Source organism: Chiroxiphia lanceolata, chromosome 3, assembly GCF_009829145.1.
Source record: "Chiroxiphia lanceolata isolate bChiLan1 chromosome 3, bChiLan1.pri, whole genome shotgun sequence".
Classification (NCBI taxonomy): Eukaryota; Metazoa; Chordata; class Aves; order Passeriformes; family Pipridae; genus Chiroxiphia; species Chiroxiphia lanceolata.
In genome coordinates this window covers 39,502,408-39,523,437 of record NC_045639.1, presented here as the reverse complement: position 1 = coordinate 39,523,437, position 21,030 = coordinate 39,502,408, and the positions used below count along the sequence as shown (strand labels likewise).

Here is a 21,030-nt window from a genome sequence, read left to right as displayed (position 1 = left end):
TATCAGCATGTTTTCTTAGGAGAGATGCTCCACCTCTCTGATCGTCTTCGTGGTCTTCCTGTAGACCAGCTCCAACAGCTCCATGTTTTTTATGTTTGGGTCCCCAGAGCTGGATGCAGCACTCCAGGTGGGTCTCACAAGACCAGAGTAGAACGACAGAATCCTCTCCGTTGACCTGCTGGCCACACTGCTTTTGATGCAGCCCAGGACACGGTTGGCTTTCTGGGCTGCACATGCATATTGCTGGGTCACACTGAGCTTCTTGTCAACCAACATCCCCAAGTCCTTCTCCCCAGGGCTGCTCTCAAGCCATCCTCTGCCCAGCCTGTATTTGTGCATGGGATTGCCCCAAGATTTGTTTCTCTTTATACTAAAGAAAGTTTCTGTAACACCTAATCATTGTTAATTCAACTTCATGAGTTATGAGAAACTTGGGGAATGTAGTATACGTAGTGGAGCATCTGCTTACCAGTGTTTAGAACCCTGTGTCCTTTACCTCTGGTGACGCCAGTGAACACTGTATCCTATCTATTTTGGGATTGTCTCTTCTCAGTTGTTTCAGTAATTTGCTGTGTGAAGTTAAACAAGTTATTTGTGGCCTGGGCAGCAAAGGTGCTGAAAGCTGATTGCATTTAGAGATGCTCTAATTTGACTTCTCTGCTTCTCCATACAATGGGGCTATCAGTGCCTGATTTTCACCGTGACTCAGTAGCCCAGTTAGGCTTAATGCCCTTGGAGAACACTGAATGAAAGGTCATAAAGGTCAGGTTTTATCATTGGCTTCAAGCAGATAGGCAGCTTCTATTTAAATATTGATTTTAATTATTTATACATCATTCCTCTCACAGTAAGATTATGGAGGAAAATGATGATTTCTTTCTTCATTCATATTTTTAAAGAAGGATTAATATCTGAATGCTGAGAAATGTGCATTTGCACTACGCACACAAACTGTGTGTATATTTTTTTTCCTCATCACTGAATCAGGCTCTTACAGAAATCATCAGCATCTGTGTCTAAATTCCAAGTCAGTACACCTCCATGTTTTGATTAGTCAATCTTTTGGATGCCTACTATTCCTATTTCAAAGGAGAACAATGGCTGTATGGCCTTGTACTCTACTTGTTACAGTTTCCTGTCTGTTCTGGTATTTTCTGCTGCAGCAGCTCAGTCCACTGTGTGCTTAAAGGTGAAGTTGCCACAAGCTTGTTGTTTGGTGCTGTTTAGATAAAGGATTTATGCGTGTATGCAAACAGGTGATTCCAGCCAGGATGCTGCTATAAGATTCCCAGCCTGTACAGACTTAGATATTCCTTGGCAAAGAGGCATGACAGGGCTTGGATAGGGCTATACATAAAGCTGAAAGAAGCCAGGCATTTCTAAAATGAGATTTACCATTTATGACATAGCAAATGCTCACTTGAATGAGCTGTACTATGAAGAGCCATGTTAATTTATGATCTTTTGTGCTTATTTTAATATTTTCAATCATCAAGGTAAAAATTTTCTTGTATTGTATGCATTTTCTTGTATACCCATAATTTCTAGTATAGCAACTTAATTTCAGCTAAGCAGACCACTGTCTGTAACACTGATTTGGAGAGTCTTTTTAATTCTGGAGACCTGGGCTCAAATTGTGCTTACATGCATGGTTAACAGCCTTGTTCTGAAGCAGTGCTAAAGCATATTGCTCAGTGGTGAATTTTTGTGACACTATCACTGTTCCTAAAGCAAACTCATACTTAAATGCTTCTCTGGATCAGGTCAAAATTTGACTAAATTTTTAATTTTTGACTGGTAAGTTTGAATTACTAGTAAGAACAATAGGAATAACTTAATAATTCCCAAGGCTGTAGATTTCAAATGACCAAACAAATAGAAATTAATGTTCTCTTAGAAGGTCTGAAACACATATGCAGCAGTACTTCATGTACTGCAAAGCAAAACTTTTTACAAAATCTGAAATCTAGTCTCTTTAATGTTGAGAGAGATATAAAAATTAGTAGGGCAAGGAATGTAAGCCCGTGTTTTATTTCCAAGCAATTAGTCTCTTATGAGTTATTTCTTTCTTTGAACAGAACTTTGAACTTTCTGTTCTTTGAACAGAAAAATGTTCTGTGACACATATAATACACTTATTTGAAGTAAACAACAGCAGGCCCAGAGGGGTAGTGGAGCTACACTAATGCCACTTGGTAATCTAACTTACAATTTTTGATCCACTGGTGCCCTTTTTAAAAGTTGTTTTGATGTTATTCTCTTACCTATTGTGATGTCCACATAACATATCCCTGGAAGAAATAGGATAGCAGAGATCTTATGGGCAATGACTGAACCTCCCTGGCAGAGCTGGTGGAGGAATGTGGCACATTACCTTCCAGGACTTTGATTGGAGCTGGCTAAACTCCAATTAGTGAGGGAAAGCAGTCCCTCACTTTCATGGAAGGACCTGCCCTTACCCTAATCGACAAAAGGAAATAAGCGATCCATTGAAGCAAAAATAAAACTTGCTCTCTCAGGAACATCATCTAATAATCTCAATATGCTATAATGAAAAAAACCCAACTTCCAGCCAAAAATTCAGAGCAGGAAAATAAATCTTAGCCTCTTTCATCCAAAACTCCATGCTCCTGACTTAAAATTTCTTAGCAGATAGATGGCTTTTGTTGCATCCCTTGAAGGCTAATGAAAAGGCTTGCTCCAAAGGAGGAAGCAAATTTTTGTATTGAGGAGCCTTTTTATAGTATGACTTGCTGGCAGCTTTCTCTGTACATATAACAGTTTAGTTTCACAATTTTGGGTTGGTTTTGTTATTTTTCTAAATTGTTAGGAGGATTGGGTTATAGAACACCTAGGCAAACTTGACACCTACAAGTTTATCAGTGCTGAAGGAGCTGATGGACACCATAGCAAGGCCGCTCACAATAGTCTTTGAAAGTCCATGGTAATCAGGAGAGGTGCCTGAGGACTGGAAGAAAGCAAATGTCACCCCAGTCTTCAAAAAGAGCAAGAAGGAGGACTCGGGGAACTACCACTCACTCAGCCTTGCCTCAGTCCTTGGAAAGGTGATGGAGCGTCTTATTCTGAAGACCATGCCCACCCACATGGAAGATAAGAAGGTGATCAAGAGAAGTAAGGTAAATCATGCTTGACCAATCCGATTGCCTTCTATGAAGAGGCAACTACCTGGATGGATGAGGAGAGAGCAGTGGATATTGTCTGCCTTGACTTCAGCAAGGCTTTCAAGACTCTCTCACAACATCCTCATGGGCAAACTCAGGAAGTGTGGACTGGATGAGTGGACAGTGAGGTAGATTGAGAACTGCCTGAATGGCAGATCCCAGGGGGTTGTAATCAGTGGCAGAGCGTCTAGTTGGATTCCTGTCACTAGTGGTGTCCCACATGGGTCAATACTGGGTCCAGAGTTGTTTACCTTGTTCATCAGTGACTTGGATAGAGGGGCAGATGCCTCCTTAGCAAGTTCACTGATGGCACAAAGTTGGGAGGAGTGGGTAAATATCCCAGAGGGCTGTGCAGCCCTTCAGCAGGACCTCGACAGGTTGGAGAATTAGGCAGAGCAGAACTGTCTGAAGTTCAACAAGGGTAAATGCAGGGTCCTGCAACTGGGAAGGAATAATCCCCTGCACCAGCACAGTCTGGGGGCTGACCTGCTGGGAACTAGCTCTGCAGAGAAGGATCTGGAAGTCTTGGTGGACAATAAGCTGTCCATGAGCCAGCAGTGTGCCCTGGTGGCCAAGAAGGCCAATGGTATCTGGGGGTGCATTAGGAAGAGCATTCCCAGCAGGTTGAGAAAGGTGATCCTGCCCCTCTACTCAGCCCTGGCAAGGCCACATCTGGAGTGCCGTGTCCAGTTTTCTGGGCTCCTTAGTACAAGGGAGATGTGGAGCTCCTGGAGCAGGTCCAGCGGACAGCTACAAAGATGATTAGGGGACTGGAGCATCTCTCTTGTGAGGAAAGGCTGAGGGAGCTGAGCCAGTTCAGCCTCGAGAAGAAACAACTGAGATGGGACCTCATCAATGTCTCTAAGTATCGCAAGGGAGGGTGTCAAGAGGATGGAGCCAGGTTCTCCTGAGTGGTGCCAAGCAACAGGACAAGAGGCAAAGGGCAGAAACCGAGTCACAGGAAATTCCGTCTGAGTATGAGGAAGAATTTCTTTACTGTGAGGGTAACTGAGCACTGGAATATATTGTCCAGAGAGGTTGAGTCTTCTTTACTGCAGATATTCAAGAACCAGCAGGATGCAATTCTGTGCAATGTGCTCTTGGATTACCCTGCTTCAGCAGGGAGGTTGGACCAGATGACCCCCTGTGGTCCCTTCTAACCTCACCCATTCTGTATTTCTGTGATTCTGTTATGGCATTTTATTTTTACCTGTTTTACCATTCTTCACTTTCAACAGTAAATTGATTGCAGAACATCTGAAGCCTCTTTTAAACAGAATGTTTCACATACTTCTCAGCTTTATCCCAAATCAATTTGTTCTGTGGAGGAAGCATGAGCACTGCCTCTGACCTACAGAGCTTCTGGCTTCTGGCCTGTGGCTTCACAGAGGAAAACTGCCTCTATTCTCTTTTGTCCTCTGTGATTCTCTATGTTACTGGCAGTGTGATCTGTACAATCTTCTTGCAAATTGCGTAGGGAAGAATACTCAAAAAAAGGGAAAAAATTCTATCTACATTTACTGACTTACTCAAGCCTCAAAGTAAATCTTAGATTCATATTGCCATGTGTCACATAATCACAATCTCTGCAATGCTTAGTACTGGGCAAAGTGTCCTCAAGGATCAGCCAAGAGCTGAATTCAGTGGATGGTGATACACTGATAAAAATGACTTTTCAAAGTGTCAAACACATGTATTGTGTTATGGATAGGTATTATCTGCCACCAAAATCAAAAATTCAGTTTGAGGCAGACTCAGTGCAGAATCTCAGTACAGAACCTTAAAAATTTATTCCAGTCTCAGGCACAATAGTAAGTTCTTTCTATCAGGATAATATAAGCCTATTAAGTAGGTGAAAAAGGAATGGTAACTGCTGATTCATGCTGGTGGCATATGTGGGTCTGAAGATCCCTGGTCTCTGAACTAGCCAGTTCTGTGGTGTAGCTCTGTGGGGAGTTCCTGAAAAGGAAGATGAAAATTGCTCTCTGTGTCCCAGATCTGGGCAGCCCCTATTAGTATTGCCAGGCCTGTGAGATAGATTATGCTTTGAATGAACCTGAGGTATATTTCTCAATTAAATATTTTCAGAGCATAAAAGGATTGAAAGGATCATTGGATTATTTAGAACAAAATATATATTTCAGGCCAATTCATTTAAAACTGTACCAATCTTCAGAAACTTGATAAACACTCAGACTAGAGCATGATGGTCTTTGGGAGATCAAATTGCTTGTGCCACAGGAATAGGTAAGATAAAGATGCTTAGACACCTTAATTGTCTTTAATACCTGGATGTCACAGATGGATACTTGATTTTTCTCACAACAGAGGAGATTGATCTTGATCCTGTGCTGTGCTTCTTGAAATGCTGAATGTCTAGATCACACATTCCTATACTGCAACACTTGCTTGCCTTGAGGAGAAATATTGCAAAAAAAGAGGGGAAGAATTACTGAGGGCCAGTGGAAATGTGAACAGGCAACTGCTCCTGTCTTTCAGAAAGTCACACAGATTTTTGTCTTCACTCTTTCTTAGTGAACTAGACTACCACGATGCTGCAAGTGTCAATGATAGATGCCAAAAGATATGCGACCAATGGGACAGCCTGGGAACACTCACTCAGAAAAGGAGAGAGGCACTGGAGGTAAACCGTATAACAACAATCAGCAGCTCAGCTGAGGCAGGGAGGGGGAAATGAACCATTTATTTCAGATCTGGAAATGGTGCCATTGAGCATCCACTTTGGAATCCAAACCCTTTCCTCAGATCTCCATTTCATCTTTGTGTGATTTCATTTGCAAACAGATAGGATTGCTCAGAGCAGACTTGAGAGTACTCAGCTGCCAGGGATACTTCTAAAGCAGCAATAAGTGGCATGTAGTTTGTAGCACCACTCTGTGGGAATTTGATGTCCAGCACGGCTAACAAAAGCCATTGGTTACATACCTTTTCATCCTTGTCTGAATTTGCAGTCTTGCATACTTATCTGGCCAGCAGTGGGTTAATTTTTTCGTAGTAAGTATTCCAAAGCACTGAGTTACTTTCCAAAACCTTGTTTCTTAGGAAAAGAGGAAGTCACATACACGTATGCCAAAGTGGAAAACATATGTCTAACTCTTCCTTTTTGTACTTACAAGAAATTACTAAATTTACTAAATCAAGATTAGCAGATTTTAATTCATTTGCAGATAGATCCCAACAAAAATACTTAAAATATCAGTAGTTATACTTCAAAGGCATACATTCACCCCTTTTAATGTGTTAGATATGAGAGTATCTTTACTGCAATTAGTCCTATTGCCTTGAGTGGGAATCCTCAAAGCAGGTGGTGAAATCAGTCAATGCAATCAAATGCTTTTGAAAAGACAAGGCATGACTTTGTGCATGGGTGGGTATGTGTTATGTGGAGCTAGATCTTGCCCTAGTAACAAAGGAATGTACTTTGCCCAACCTGTACAGAGGACGGAGAAATTGCTCGAAACAATCGATCAGCTTCACCTGGAGTTTGCCAAAAGAGCTGCTCCTTTCAACAACTGGATGGAAGGTGCTATGGAAGACCTACAGGACATGTTTATTGTTCATAGTATAGAGGAAATTCAGGTAAATGGTGTTTTTTTTTTGCTTAGAGTCATAGGGAAAACAAGAAAGGAAGATTTTCCTTCTGGGAGAGTAGAACACTTGTAAGAAAAATACCCATATCTGTCTTGACATTTTCTTTGTGATGGGCCATGTCCGCTCTATTATAAATAGAGGTCTTTGCTGGTATGAAACAATGGTCCTGATAAAGTCCTTGAGGGCTGTTTTGTGAATGTACCTAAATGTGTTATTTCCTGTATCTACAGATACATGTAGACAGGATGTTTGAGAGGCTGAGAGAGGAGCTGTGCTTATTTACAGCAGATGTTTCAGATGTTGGAAGAAATGTTAAAGTTTTCATGGTTTCCCCCTCTGTTTCTGATTTTAGAGTTTGATCTCTGCACACGATCAATTTAAAGCAACTTTGCCAGAGGCAGATGGTGAAAGACAGGCCATACTGTCGATCCAGAATGAAGTTGAAAAAGTTATCCAGAGTTATAGCATGAGAATAAGTGCAACCAATCCTTACAGCACTGTTACTGTTGATGAGATTCGCAGCAAGTGGGAAAAGGTAATGTATGCTAAATACATAAAGGACATTGTAACACAGTGTTCTAGTTTAGGAATACTGAGAATATTCAGAGAACTTTAAAATAAGTCTCTAAATTATTCTAGATCATCAGATGCCAGAATGAACTTTCTACGGTACCTTATGCAATCCTTTATGTTTGCCAGGCTCGCTTCACAATATCCCTTGCTCCCGTCACTCAGTATTACCTATGTCCTCCTTGGCTTTTAGTGGGGCAAGAGAAACATGTGTTCAGGCTAATGCAGAGCTGGTGGCTGGCCAAGGTGTGCTGTTAAAAGGACATAAAATTATTATATTTTTTCTCTTAGTATAAACAGTAGCATGTGTGTCTCTTCTACCCAGATGCTGCTTTTCACAAATGTTATATAAAATTAGCATTTTTGGGACCATTAATGTTCCATCCAATTAGACTGAAATTGGTATTGGCAATTGAAAATTCCTGGAGAGGGATTAAAGAGAGGCACCTAGAGCATTCCCACAAACTTTATTTAATTAGGAACCAAGACAGATAATGTGCTGAAGGTACATTATTGTGTAGAGTGTAGAATTACATAAACTTACATGGACAAGAACACACCCTCAATGGGTTATAAAAACCAAGCAGTAAGGACTAAGGCCAGAATCTCCCTGGGCAATTCAGAAGGGTAAGCCAAACAAAAGCATTTGCAATGAATTAGAGACCTTCAGATACACATGATGGACAGAACATGTCTCATACTATCATAATGGCTGTGCTCAAATAAAATGATTTGCACCAGCTGTTCTTAGAACAATTACTTAGAGATTGTAAAATCACCCATATTTCAAAAGAAAAACAAAGTAACTGCTCAACAGCAGTTCAAGTGAAATAATTGTCTTGAACTTGAATCCAGCCAGAGGTGAGAATTTCTTCCCTCTCCGTTTCAGTCTGTCTCGTCAGGCTGCCCAAGACCATGTTATCAATTTCGTATGTTAGCAAAGAATTTGTTAATAAAAGAGTAATCATGATTCTGGCTTGTTCTTCTGATATCGACCTTCAGACCAATAGTCTGAAGTCACTGCAGACTTATTTGTTCCATTTATTTTTAAACTGTTCGATTGTGCCTACTCACATTTAGTACTTTCCCACTGTAACAGGTGAAGCAGCTGGTGCCCCAGAGGGATCAATCCTTGCAGGAGGAATTAGCCCGCCAACACGCCAACGAGCGCTTGCGTCGCCAGTTTGCCGCTCAGGCCAATGTCATCGGGCCATGGATCCAGACCAAGATGGAAGTGCGTGTCAGACTCTCATGCAGAAGCTGATGAACAAAGCGGTTTATAATTTTTTTATCTCTACTTTATATACAGGGCAACAGCAAAGTCCATGATAGTTTACCAGGTGTTTGATCCTGAAATATTTAGCACCTGTTAAGCTGATTTTTAAAACTGTGGAAGCTTGTACAAGTGGTACCTTAATGGTGAGCAGGAGATTCAGCTCTGAAAAATCAATCACTAAACAATTACTGTTTAGCTTCTGCTTTTTGTAGAAAAGATACTAAGATCACTGGGGTCTCAGTGTTGACTCCAGATATAAATGTGCCACATTTCTTTTGAAATGTGTTTTCTATGGCAAAATTTCTCATCTCCACTATATGAATGTTTTATTACTATTGCTTCTTAGTATGAAAATACAATGCATTTATGTTAAAGTTGGTCAAATTAGCAAATATGAAGCTCAAATTTTGTGGGACCTGGGGGTGTCTTTGTTTCTTCTGACAGGAAATCGCCCGCAGTTCTATTGAAATGACAGGGCCTTTGGAGGACCAGATGAATCAGCTGAAGCAATATGAGCACAATATCATTAATTATAAACACAACATTGACAAACTGGAAGGAGATCATCAGCTTATACAAGAAGCCTTGGTGTTTGACAACAAGCACACCAACTATACTATGGAGGTAGACATTTACTCCCTTTTGTACTTGTTAGTTTATTCTGCCCTCTTCTGCTGTGTAACTACCGTCCCTGATACGAAGGTACTGCCACAAATGATGAAATTTGGCAGGTTTTATGATAATCTCATAAGACTTGTTTTATTTTCATTTATTTTCACTTTTAGTGAAGAAGTACCCATTTTAGAAATGAGTTCTGTATTTTTCTGAAGGCCATTTTTATTTTTAAGGATCCTTGGTCATAATACAGAGTTAGTGGTATGGAAAATGTATCACATAAATACTTGGAGTTGATTTTTTTCTTATTGTACTTTTTATACCCTTAGAAGAATATATTTGATTCTGTAATAAATAAGTATTTTCTCTCTCATAGCACATCCGTGTTGGATGGGAGCTTCTACTTACCACCATTGCTCGAACTATCAACGAGGTTGAGACTCAGATCCTCACAAGAGATGCCAAGGGTATCACCCAGGAACAAATGAATGACTTCAGAGCATCATTCAATCATTTTGACAGGGTACAGTACTCCTGCTTTTTCTCAACTTGCAATCTTTATTCTTCCTTAAAGTGAGTTTCTTTTCATTCCAAATGTAAGCCTTTTTAAAAAACTGCAAATGCAGTAGCAATGGGCTCTTTTTAAAGGAGAACAAAAAGATCAGTTAAGAAAGAATTTATAGCCTTATAAAGTCATAGAATGGCTTGGGTTGGAAGGGACCTTAAGGATCATCTATTTCCACCCCCCACCTTGGGCAGGGATGACACTCGCTAGGTCAGGTTGCTCAGGGACCCACACGACCTAATAGCATTGTACAGATAAATTAAAGATTAATTTTTACTCTTTAAATGTAATGCAGAATTATAGTTCTGCTAATATGGTTTAGTATTTGTTCAAATAACAACTAGAGCTGAATAAATCTGTGTGTTTTGGCTAGTAACATGCCCTTTATTTTAAGATAGTACAGCATGTTCTATGTACTTGCTGTTTGCTTACATCTCATTAAATTAAGCTGTAATCTGGATTACAGGTTTGGTTTTTTTGAATCACAAGTTACGTCCCTAGAAATATATTTGTAGGAAATATAACTGGGGCACTGATAGCTGTCCAGGAATATCCTTTATTTTTCTGGCTGCGTATGGGAAATAACAGGCTGTTATTTTTTTCACTTATCTAAATATTGATGAATAAAAAAGTAGGAAGGAAAACACTACTGTGAAGAAACTTACCTCTGTAAGTTATGTGGTATTCATGGTCAGAGGGTTAAAAAGATAAACCACTAATAGACACAATAGCAGGCACAATGCAGATAGGGATCTGACATTCCCACCTGGAGAACTATCTGTACATAGAGCTTTGATGGCTCTGTGCTCGCTTGAACCCACCTTCAAAACCAAGTTCGCAGTTCACGTACTGAAAAAAGTTACCATAATGCAGCATCGAGCTGTTATCTTTTTACCGGTACGGATTGCTGTACTTAGCAGTCTGTGCATAACTTTTGACTTATATTCTGTTATCATGTGAGTCAGCTTCTTCAAATCATTTCAGGCTATAGCAAAATGCCACTTTCTTTTCCCTTACATCCTGTTTGTCCAGCTCTACTCCAACTGGTTACCCATACCTGCACTTGCATTTGATATCCATTGGGTACTGACAGTCTTAGTTTGCTAAAAATTGTTTAGAATACCCTTAACTGTTTAGAAAGAAGAACAGAATTGCCAAACCTCTGCTTTCTGAAGAAACATGCAAGCATAAGGAAGTTTAGCTACACAGGAACCAGGAATGGATTTTATGGAAAAATCTTAATGTGATCCTAGTGCAGCCTAATTCTTTTTTTTTTTTTGTATTTTCTAAGGAAGCAGAAGATAACATCACAGAAACAGAGATAAGTTTTCTGGGGTGGAAGGATGTAGCATACTAAATGGCTTTCCCAATGCACTGGAGCAGATAACTGAGCAATTAGAGCTATTAAAAGCAGACAGAGTACCAGGCCTGGATAAATTACACGCCAGTATTTGAGAGACCTCATTAAAGGAAAACAGGGACTTTGCACAAACACTTGACAGCTCCCTAAAAACAAGGAAGCAGGGTGACTGAATCCTGGTATATCTTACACTGGATGGCTATTTGTAGGATCCCTGTACCTCTGTAGTTCACAGATGAGTTCTCTGGCACACTTGCAGCAAGGCTGGTTTAGTGGCTGAGGAGATACTATGGCCATCTCTTGGTGCCTCACAATGTCTTGAAGGGCAAAGCTAAATCATACACCAACCGTCCCTATTGTTATGGATTTTTAGGCTTTGCAGATACAATAAGACTGAGATATCAAAGGATACAATAGAACAAGGCCTTAAGAAAGTCTGCGTGACCCAGAAGAGGGTGGTCATGTCACACAGCTGGCAGCACACTGGAGATGGGCTACAACAATAATGTGTAACACAAAAATTGCTTCCCATCTCCTAGATTCTTACCTATTCCCGACTGTCTCCTTTCCTCAGGCTATAATGATTCATGGCTTCAGGCTGTGCTCCTTCTGCCCTGGCTTCTGTTGCAGGAAGCCTGAGTGGCTGGGTCAGAGGTGTAAGGAGACAGATAATTCATCTATCATTCATGATTCATACTCATTTGTTTCTATGGCCTCAATAACCTGGGCCTGGACTGCAAGTTTAGCTGTAGACCTTGCCTTCCCTCATTTCAGATATAATCCAACGGCCTTACAAGAGAGGTCTGGAAGGATTACGTAAAGGGAAAGACCCTTTTGCAAATGCCCTCTTTAGTGGACCCCTTCTGTCAGCATCAGACATGGGAAACTAGTCTAGGAGGACTTCTGACAGTGTAACAATTATATTCTCTGTAGCATAATGCAAGTTAAAGAAAGGAAGAAGGTAAGCTCTAAAACCACTCAGCCATCAAGCCAGGCTTTCTGCAGGGGACAGATAGTAGAAACACTGATAAAAGAGAAGCTTATACGGATTAAATTACAGTGTTACTTAATGGACAGATGCAACTCAATCTACACAGGCTAGAAGGAGATATTGAACAAACATGTTTGAGAAAGGCAGGCTCAATTTTCATTTTTCTGTCTTTCCTATGTCCTTGCACGCATGAATCTTTGGTCTTGGTGAATAAAGGAAACTTAGGGTGCTTCAGAGTTATGTCAGCTTACACAAAATAATGAAGACTTTAAACTTGGAATTTAGACAGAGAAGGCAGTAATGGATTCTTTTATGGTCTTGATTTCCTTAAATAGAAATGAAGATTAAACTGGATTATCTGAAAGTAAGCACTAACATGAAAAATACTGTCTTTTCCATGTCAGATGGACTTAACACTATATGTAAAAATTTTGTTGCACTTAGCAGCATATCTGAATGCCTGATGCAGTTTAAAAAATACTCTGAAAGAATTGGACTGCCGTTCACAAGGATGAATAGACAGAGAGGATCCTGAAAATTAATACTATCTCTGACAAGGAGGCTTTAAATATCTAAGCACAATAGAATCATTTATGCATGCTATAGCTCTGACTTCTGTGGCATTTCTCCAATTTAAAACATTTCTTAATGTCTGACTCTCAGTCTGTGTTGAGGATGTCAGCAAAGTACTAATAGGCAGAGTACTCCCTTCCTCATTTTAAAGAACGTTTTTTGGGTATACATAAATCTAACGTTTTATAGATTGCTTCTAGGAACAACATCCTTTGCTTATAAATCTGTGGAAGGAACCTCTGTCTTCCTCCCCAGGAAGACTGTATTAAAAAAATAAAAATCTTACAGTTCATAATCCATTATGTAGCTTAATTCTGGACTTTTTAATCCTTTGACAGAGAGCTAAAAAATTGGGTGAATAGTTTTAAATGTCTTCTACATCTCAAATATTTGAAAGAAAGCTCTTCAGCATTTTAAAACTTTTTTTTGGGGCGGGGCTGTATGTCCCAGATTCTCAAAATGGCTTAAGTGGGCACCATGCTTCTAAGAATTACAAGGGCAGGAAGAGTCCTGTTTCTGTCACCTTTGTAAAGGCAAGTGGTAAATATGCTCTCTCCCTTGGGTCAAGGGGGCAGCCCTCTTGTGTTTCCAACAGGCAGGTACACACGCTGGTACCCCAGAGGTTATTCCTGAGGATGCCGCTGCTTTCCCATTACTCCTTGCTGGAGGCTGTGCCTGAGGGCACAGTCTAGTTGTAGGTATAAATATAAATCTTTAGCAGTGCTGCTATTTCCTTCCTTAATGTGACTGCACAGACTGAAAAAGAGAAAGTGGGACACAATGTCTGAATCACAGAAGCAGCTTAGAAGTGTTCAAAATGATGCTGAATAATGGTATGCAGCCAAATTGGGACACCACAGAGACACATTGTCAGTCACTGGTTTTGAAGTCTTTTTATGGAGGGATTCCTTTTTCATATTCAGTATATTTAGTAAATTCTAAATAAGATTGTGAAGTATGTGAGAAAATATCTGCAGCTGCTCTGCCTGCAATATCCTAATGGCTGCTAACATATTCTACTATTGATTTTTGTGCAAACTACAGATTTCAAGTAGGAGGTCTGCATGATGAACAATAGCATCATACCACCCTATATTTTACTAAAAGAAAAACAACAGCTCCCTACTAAAGGAACCATATATTCAGGCTTATGCAGGTCAATTAGCATTCAGGAAAATGAAGGATGTATTTAAGAATGGATTAGTTTGACTCAGAAGCTCACTTGTTTTATAAAGCCAAATATAAATCACAAGGAGGAGGGAAAAGATTTCTGGGGACTAATAATGAAACATGAAGTAAGTTTTCACTGTTTTACTTTGTATTGGCAGGAAAAGATGAACAAGTCAAAGTTATTTATATGCTTTAAAAAATGAATTTCAGTGCCTAATGTTGGTCTACAAACAATAAAAATAAATAGCATGAGCTATTTCCAAATGAGAAAGCCTTTGTATGGACTTGTTCTATGCCTTAATTACAAAATGCTACTGAATCCCTTGAAACTCTGATATACTGCTAAGGCAAATATGCCTTTTTAGGTCACATACAATGGAGATTAGAAAAGAAAATTTCACTACAAGAATGTGAGAATCTGCTATAGCACTTGGCACAACTACTTGGACACTCACTAGGGAGTCCCACTTAACCAGATGACAGCTCTGAGCTCCAGCACAACCACTGCACTTCTCTCCTAAAGAAAATGGTTTCTTGGTAGATGTGCTGTCCTCTCACTCCCATCTGCCCTTCGCTGCTTCTTGCATGACTCTCACTGCCCTGTGTGCCTGGATGGGGAGCTCATGCACACACTGACCACCAACTCCCCAGAGGAGTCAAGTAGCTCATAGTCCTCTACCAACAGCTGCTAGAGATGGATGACAGTGTTTGGCTCTTAGCTCCCATTTTTAGATCATTTTATTTGCAATCACAAAATAGTATCTTCAGCTTTAGAAATAAGGTAAATTAGAAATAACTTCACCCCTGCTGTGACCTTCCATAGCCTGTCTCCAGGATGGTTTTTGAAAGTTTTAAGCCAGTCTAGATTAACATTTTCAGAGTGATAAAATAAGCCATTTTGAATGCTTTATAGCAGGAATTATCCTATAAAATGGAAATATTAAAGGACAAAAAGTTTACGGTGATTATGGCTTTTAACTAAATGCTGCTCCAGATTTGTAACTTTGCTTTTTTTCTCTTCATTGACTTCCCACTGTTATTTTTCATCTTCCCTTTATGGATCTGGTGGATGTTGACACAGAGGGAGTCAATAACAGCATGATATTTCAAAAAATGCATGGTGTTATTAACTTAATAAAGTACCACTTCATCCTATTAGTATATTAAATAAGCCCAGTGCATTTGTTAAAACTTCTATAATTTTACTTATGCATAGCTATATAGAAATTTTTAAAAAATAAATTATTCATCTAGCAGGCAAATATGTAGCAGACAGAAAAACTTGGATCTTTTCCAAAATGACTGTAAAATCAATAGGGGTAATAATTTTTCATCTTAGAACATCTTTTTAATTGTATTTATGCTAACTCAGTCTAAAGTACCTCTCTGATAGTACGCACTGTGTATGAACAGGAACAAAAAGACAAGCCAGTCTGTTTTTAAGAATTTAGTGGCAGTTTTTTAACCTGCAAAATAGAAAAAAGTATTGGTTCAAAAAAAAAAAAATTGGTTCAGTTTGATGTGGTGTTACTAGAAGCCACTTAACCTGGAATTCAATGTGGCTTTTTTAAAATCAGTTTTCAAAGCAAAACCTGAATGTATAGATTATTAAAGAAGACAGATATCTGAAAATAAGTTGCCAATTAAAAATTTATTTTGTACTTCTCTCTTTTGAGATATGTATATTATGTTAAGTAATATTATCAAATCAAGAGTGAAGGAATAGTAATTGAGTGGGAAAATATGTTTTGCCCAGGTTCAGTGATATTTTTATTGCATCTCACATACCCTGCATGACAATAGAAAATGAAGGAAGCAAATGGCAGTTCAATAGAACTAAAACTGCCTTGTCAGCAAAAATGTTTATAAAACCCAAAACAAACCCTGTAGAGGAAGCAGAGTTTTGACTCTTTAGTTGAAGTGAGGACCCTCTTTCACTAAGAAAAACACTAAAGCATGCAACTGCAAAACATGTACACTTTTCAGGTAATTCATTGCAATATGCTGACATACATTTCCATGAAATTCTGTAAAAATGTGATTATTAATAGAAAAGTAGAATGTTCTCTACTAACCAACTAACCTGATCTGTGACTTTTCTTTCTTTCCTTTCACCTTCCCAAATGCATGACCTGTGATGGGATGCTAGGACGAATCTCACAATCTACAGTCTGATGAATTTAAAGCCTGCCTCATCAGTCTAGGACAGGTTGGAAATGACCTGCAGGTAGAGGAAACTGATTTAATTCTGTTTTCAAACAGACCAATATAATAGCCAGAGAGATTGTGTGTTTAAACTCCAGTCTATTGGTCATAATGCTTTGAAAAGATCCTATATCTGGGAAGACAACTGGATTAGATGGACTGTCAGCATCCCTTGGAGCTGTATTTTTCTATGTGGTTTATATGCAGTTTGTTTCTTTTACTTGGCTTGAGATGTTTTATTTGGATAGATACCCAGGGGAGCTCCTATGCTTCTTGCACTCAGACTTCTCCCAATTTTTCTTTCCTAGGACTCAGTACAAGTTCTCTTATGCTTTATCCAGATTGAGGATGATACAATTCTCTCCAAACCACTGCATTATATCACAGCACAGAGGAAACAGCTACCTTCTTACTATCATGCCATTTAATGTTTACTCAGCTTTCAGTCCAGAATGTCAAAGATATGTTATTGCCTGGAAAATAAGCAACCTCATTTTATACAAGGACTTCAACTGACCTCCTTCTAAGTCTTGTAAATCTCATCCTTTAAGCCAGTATGCACATCTCTGCTGTAGTCCAGGTCTTGACAGCCAGCAGTCGGAAAGAAAATCCCTGTACTTATTTCCCATATGTCAGCAAACAGCTCTCATAATGCACCTACCCTGGCCTTGGAGTGAATTACATGACTGTTTTTTACTATACTTATAGCCACTACAGATTCCATGCAGAACCTTTCAAAGACATTTCATATCAGGGAGGCAGCTTGAGCATCTCCTGAGTTTGACTAGTTTAGTAACAAACTTTTCTCCTTGCTCTTCTCTTTGTCTTCCATGGTTGTGTTCTCTGTATTCTTGTCCCATTCATCTCCTCTTCTCCCTTGTCTCTCCCCTGACCTTTCCTGATGTTACTTTTTGTGGTGAAAATGTCTGTTTCCTGTGTGTAATATGTTAGTTACTTCTTCCTCCTCTAAAACTGATGATGATTCTGGTGACCTGATTGGGCAACATCAATGAATACTGTTCATGCACTGGATCCAATATGCCAATGGTCTAAACTCGTCATCTCTCTGGAAATTGCCTGGGATTCTTCAAACCTTCCCTTCTATATTCCTTACATTGTTTTGGTCAATAGAGGAAGAATGGATTGATGGACCATGATGATTTCAGAGCTTGCTTAATTTCAATGGGTTATGATTTGGTATGAGTTTTAAGAAACAATGTCAACTGATTCTGCTTATAGCTATAATGTTAACCACAGCAACACTAAAGCTTGTTTAAATAGACAGAATACTAATATAATTACACAAGAGATATTATTTTCTTGTTTCTTTGTTTTTTCTCTAACTTCAAGTGGTTAAAAGGGAAGTTAAAACTAGACACTTGAAAACCATATTCTGTGGTCCAATGCATTGCTCTTTGAATTAAGGAAACTTTAAAAGTTGAAATTAGGAGTTACTAAATTATTTTTTTTAAAACTTATACTTTTCTATCTGCATGATGAAGAATGAGTTTGTTACTGTTTAATTTTCATAAACTTGCTTTGGGAGTTGCATTTTCTTTGCTTCAATTACTTATTCTAAAAATTTCCTCCCAAATTCACCCAAACAAAATGATCATCCTTAGTTAAATTGACATGTATTTGGCACGAAATTTTCAGAATTGTTCCCTCTCTTAGTTCAGTGGGTCTGCAAGTACACTGCTTCTTGGGCTATTGTTTCACCTTCCTATGTGGTACCTAAATTTACAATGGTTTTAGGAAGAGGTGGAAAATGAGGTGTTAAGTTAAAACAAATTAAACAGGCATTGAGGGAGGGTAGGAGGGAGAGAAACTGGAGACAGTTAATTGAAAGGTACATACTTGGTAGTTAGGACAAAGGATACATTTTTCAAAAGCACAGTCCTTTTTACAAAAGAGGGGTGGGCATTTAAGATCCCAAATTTCATCAACTCTGACGTTTATGTTCCTAAGTCAGGAAAATGCTTTAAAGGGTCAGGAACCAGTGGTTCCGACTGGTTCGTGAGAAGTTTGGGCTGCTGGAGATTGATATTACGGTGACCATTTTTTGTTTTGAATTCTGTGAAAGGGTGAAGCTGAGTTTGCCCGAATCATGTCTCTGGTTGACCCTAATGGGCAAGGAACCGTCACTTTCCAGTCCTTCATTGACTTCATGACCAGAGAAACGGCAGACACAGACACAGCTGAGCAAGTGATAGCTTCCTTCAGAATCCTGGCTTCAGATAAGGTCAGTCACCATGCTGCTGGCTGTAAGGATTCAACAGCTTTCCTCTCTAGCCCTTCTTATACAAGCCTTTTAGTAATAGTGAAGCTTTGTTTGCAGTTTGTAAAACTTCAGAGAAAGCACTTGCCTTTTTGTCTTGCTTGGAACCAAGATTCTTACCTGAAACGAGTGCAGAATACAAGGCTTGGTCCATATATTCTCATATCCCAGAGAGCAAACACGAAATCAGACATCTTAGACAAGACTTGGACAGTTGGTCTGTATAATGGATATACTGTACATCAGGCTATTTCCACACAACATCCTTGATTAGAGGGGAACCCATTCTGCCTTTCATGCTGTTGTCTGGATGTTTCAATGTGAAGTTTGGGCGTCTGGAACATAGCCTGAGTCAGTTGCACAAGACTTTACCTAATGTGACTTTTTAATGCGATGTTGTGACCAAACAGCTCATTCAATAGGGCGATGCAATGTGGTGTACCCCTATCCCAGGAGGAGCCAGAAGGAGGAGGCCCTAGTTACAGGGTTTGTGGGGGAAGCTCCTGAATTTGGTATACTTTCCTGCCCACTGCCAGATCCACTGGTGAGTGGTGTATGAAGATGAGAGGGTGTATAATGGCAACACAAGAGCTTCTGGAGGAGTCAGGGCCATAAACAGTGCTGCCAGGAAACCAATCCTGTGCTGTGCAGAAAGGAGAGATCACAGCAGCACAGGTCTATTTGCCCAAGCTCGCTCTATTGATTTTCTCATTCTGCCTGTTTGTATTGATTTTGTGATCTCAGTTAATGTGGACCACATTTTGAATTCCAGACATGTACTCAGCAGCAATTCATGTGGAAGATGGTCTCAGGAAAGGTCTCAGGAAAAAATGGTTTTCATTACATTGCTATTTTAAGCAACATCAAGTCTGTTAACAGAGGGTATCCCTCATATCATAAATGCAAACCATTAAGAACAATAATGCATCTTTCACTACCATATATTAGAATCTTGAAACTAACAGGAACCATCTGTGTCTGTCCTGTCACTGCAGAAGGGGCAGTAGTGCACTTCTGAGATCCTGACTATGTCGGGATGAGCTGTATCAATAGCAGCCTACCCGTGGCTGCACAGTGCTTGGTAGCTAATGTGCACAGTCACATACCCCGAGACTGCATTTTGACCTAATCAGTTTGTTGGTAGACTTGTCCACTTCAACTCATAATTAGGGATGGAATTTACCAGGGAAAATATCTGGTCTCAGAAAAATAGGCAGGATGTCCAAATTTATTAGTCACAGCTACAGAAAAAAAAATATATTGTGTCTTTGAAGAATACATACTGAATTTGTCAATGCTTTTCCCCTTCCCAGCCTTATATCCTGGCAGATGAGCTGCGCCGAGAACTGCCTCCTGAGCAGGCTCAGTACTGCATCAAGAGAATGCCTCCGTACACCGGCCCAGGCTCTGTTCCTGGGGCTCTGGATTACACCTCTTTTTCATCAGCACTGTATGGAGAGAGCGACCTCTGATTCTGTAATTGGCCTCATTCATGGTAGACATTAAAAATACCCACCTTATTGCCCAGATTGCTTCTCAAAAGCTTTGACAAGCTGATTTAAAAACAAGTTTTACAAACACAGTAGGGTACCATCAGTGTAAAGTGCTAGTAACTAACTGGTGTATACTGAAGTGTGCAGCACGCTAGATATCTGCCTTGTTCGTTTTAGGTTGTCTGTCCTATATGATGCTAGAAAATATATTAAAATATATTTAAAAAAATCTCAAGATAATAACTTTGAAAATATCCATTCAGAAAATAGAATGTAAAACATAAGAACATTGAAACTCACAAAATATTTATCCATTTTCAAAATGTTTCAATGCCATATGCGCTTCTTTTACAATGTTCCTACAAGTATGTTAGAAGTCACGCTTTTTTCTTTTGTAGAGCAATACTATTTTCCTCTCATGATTTCTGATTTTGTATGCTTCTACCGGTGGAATTTAATAAAATATTAAAATGCAGTATTTCAGGGAAGAAATATAACAACCAAGTAAACTACTTAATTACAAAAATAATCCAGAATGCTATGCTTTTGTCACAACGGATTGTAATATAGGGGGGAAAAGCTGATTAAATTGCAGATTTAGAGTTCTGTAAGCAGTACTTTTCTTTTAGGCCTTTAACTTTTACAGCTGAGGGAGTACAACTTTTATAATCAGAAATAAGAAGGAAGCTAATTTCATGTGATCTGTTCTGTTTTGAAACCCTCATTCTTGTCTGTGTTGGACAGTATTTGTTTCTCAGTATAAGAATGCATTATTATATGTATTAGTGGGCAACATTCATCTCTATCCTGCATATTGCAAACTCCCATCTGAGCAAATGTAGTGTGGTTGTCTTGCAGCTTTAACTGTTCAGTGCAAAAAATTCAGTTTGTCTTCTACTGAGTCACAGGCTGTTCTGTCTGCATTCTGCTCCTGTGTGCTAGTTGTTTACTGTTCTTTTTCCATCTTGAGAAGTCATAGAGAAGTAAAAGCAGTAACTTTTTTACTTGAATCCTACTGACACTGAGGAAATGCAATGTAATCAAAAAAAACCATTTACAAATGGTGAAGCGAGCTGTGCAGCCCAGTGCTATTAAAGCAATGATGTGCCTATTAAATAAAGTCTGCTTTTCAAAACCTTA

At 39.3% G+C, this 21,030-nt stretch overlaps 1 protein-coding gene across 1 annotated transcript in view; it reads left to right on the top strand.

Annotated features, from left to right (window-relative positions):
- Positions 1 to 21,030, top strand: part of ACTN2 (actinin alpha 2) — a 69,303-nt gene extending 48,273 nt beyond the window's left edge. The window contains exons 13-21 of the mRNA XM_032681958.1: positions 5,718 to 5,826; positions 6,642 to 6,782; positions 7,147 to 7,329; positions 8,464 to 8,598; positions 9,085 to 9,264; positions 9,632 to 9,778; positions 17,251 to 17,316; positions 18,203 to 18,361; positions 19,711 to 21,030. Coding sequence (XP_032537849.1) covers positions 5,718 to 5,826; positions 6,642 to 6,782; positions 7,147 to 7,329; positions 8,464 to 8,598; positions 9,085 to 9,264; positions 9,632 to 9,778; positions 17,251 to 17,316; positions 18,203 to 18,361; positions 19,711 to 19,869 — 1,279 coding nt within the window. The 3' untranslated portion in view covers positions 19,870 to 21,030. The remainder of the gene's footprint in view (positions 1 to 5,717; positions 5,827 to 6,641; positions 6,783 to 7,146; positions 7,330 to 8,463; positions 8,599 to 9,084; positions 9,265 to 9,631; positions 9,779 to 17,250; positions 17,317 to 18,202; positions 18,362 to 19,710) is intronic.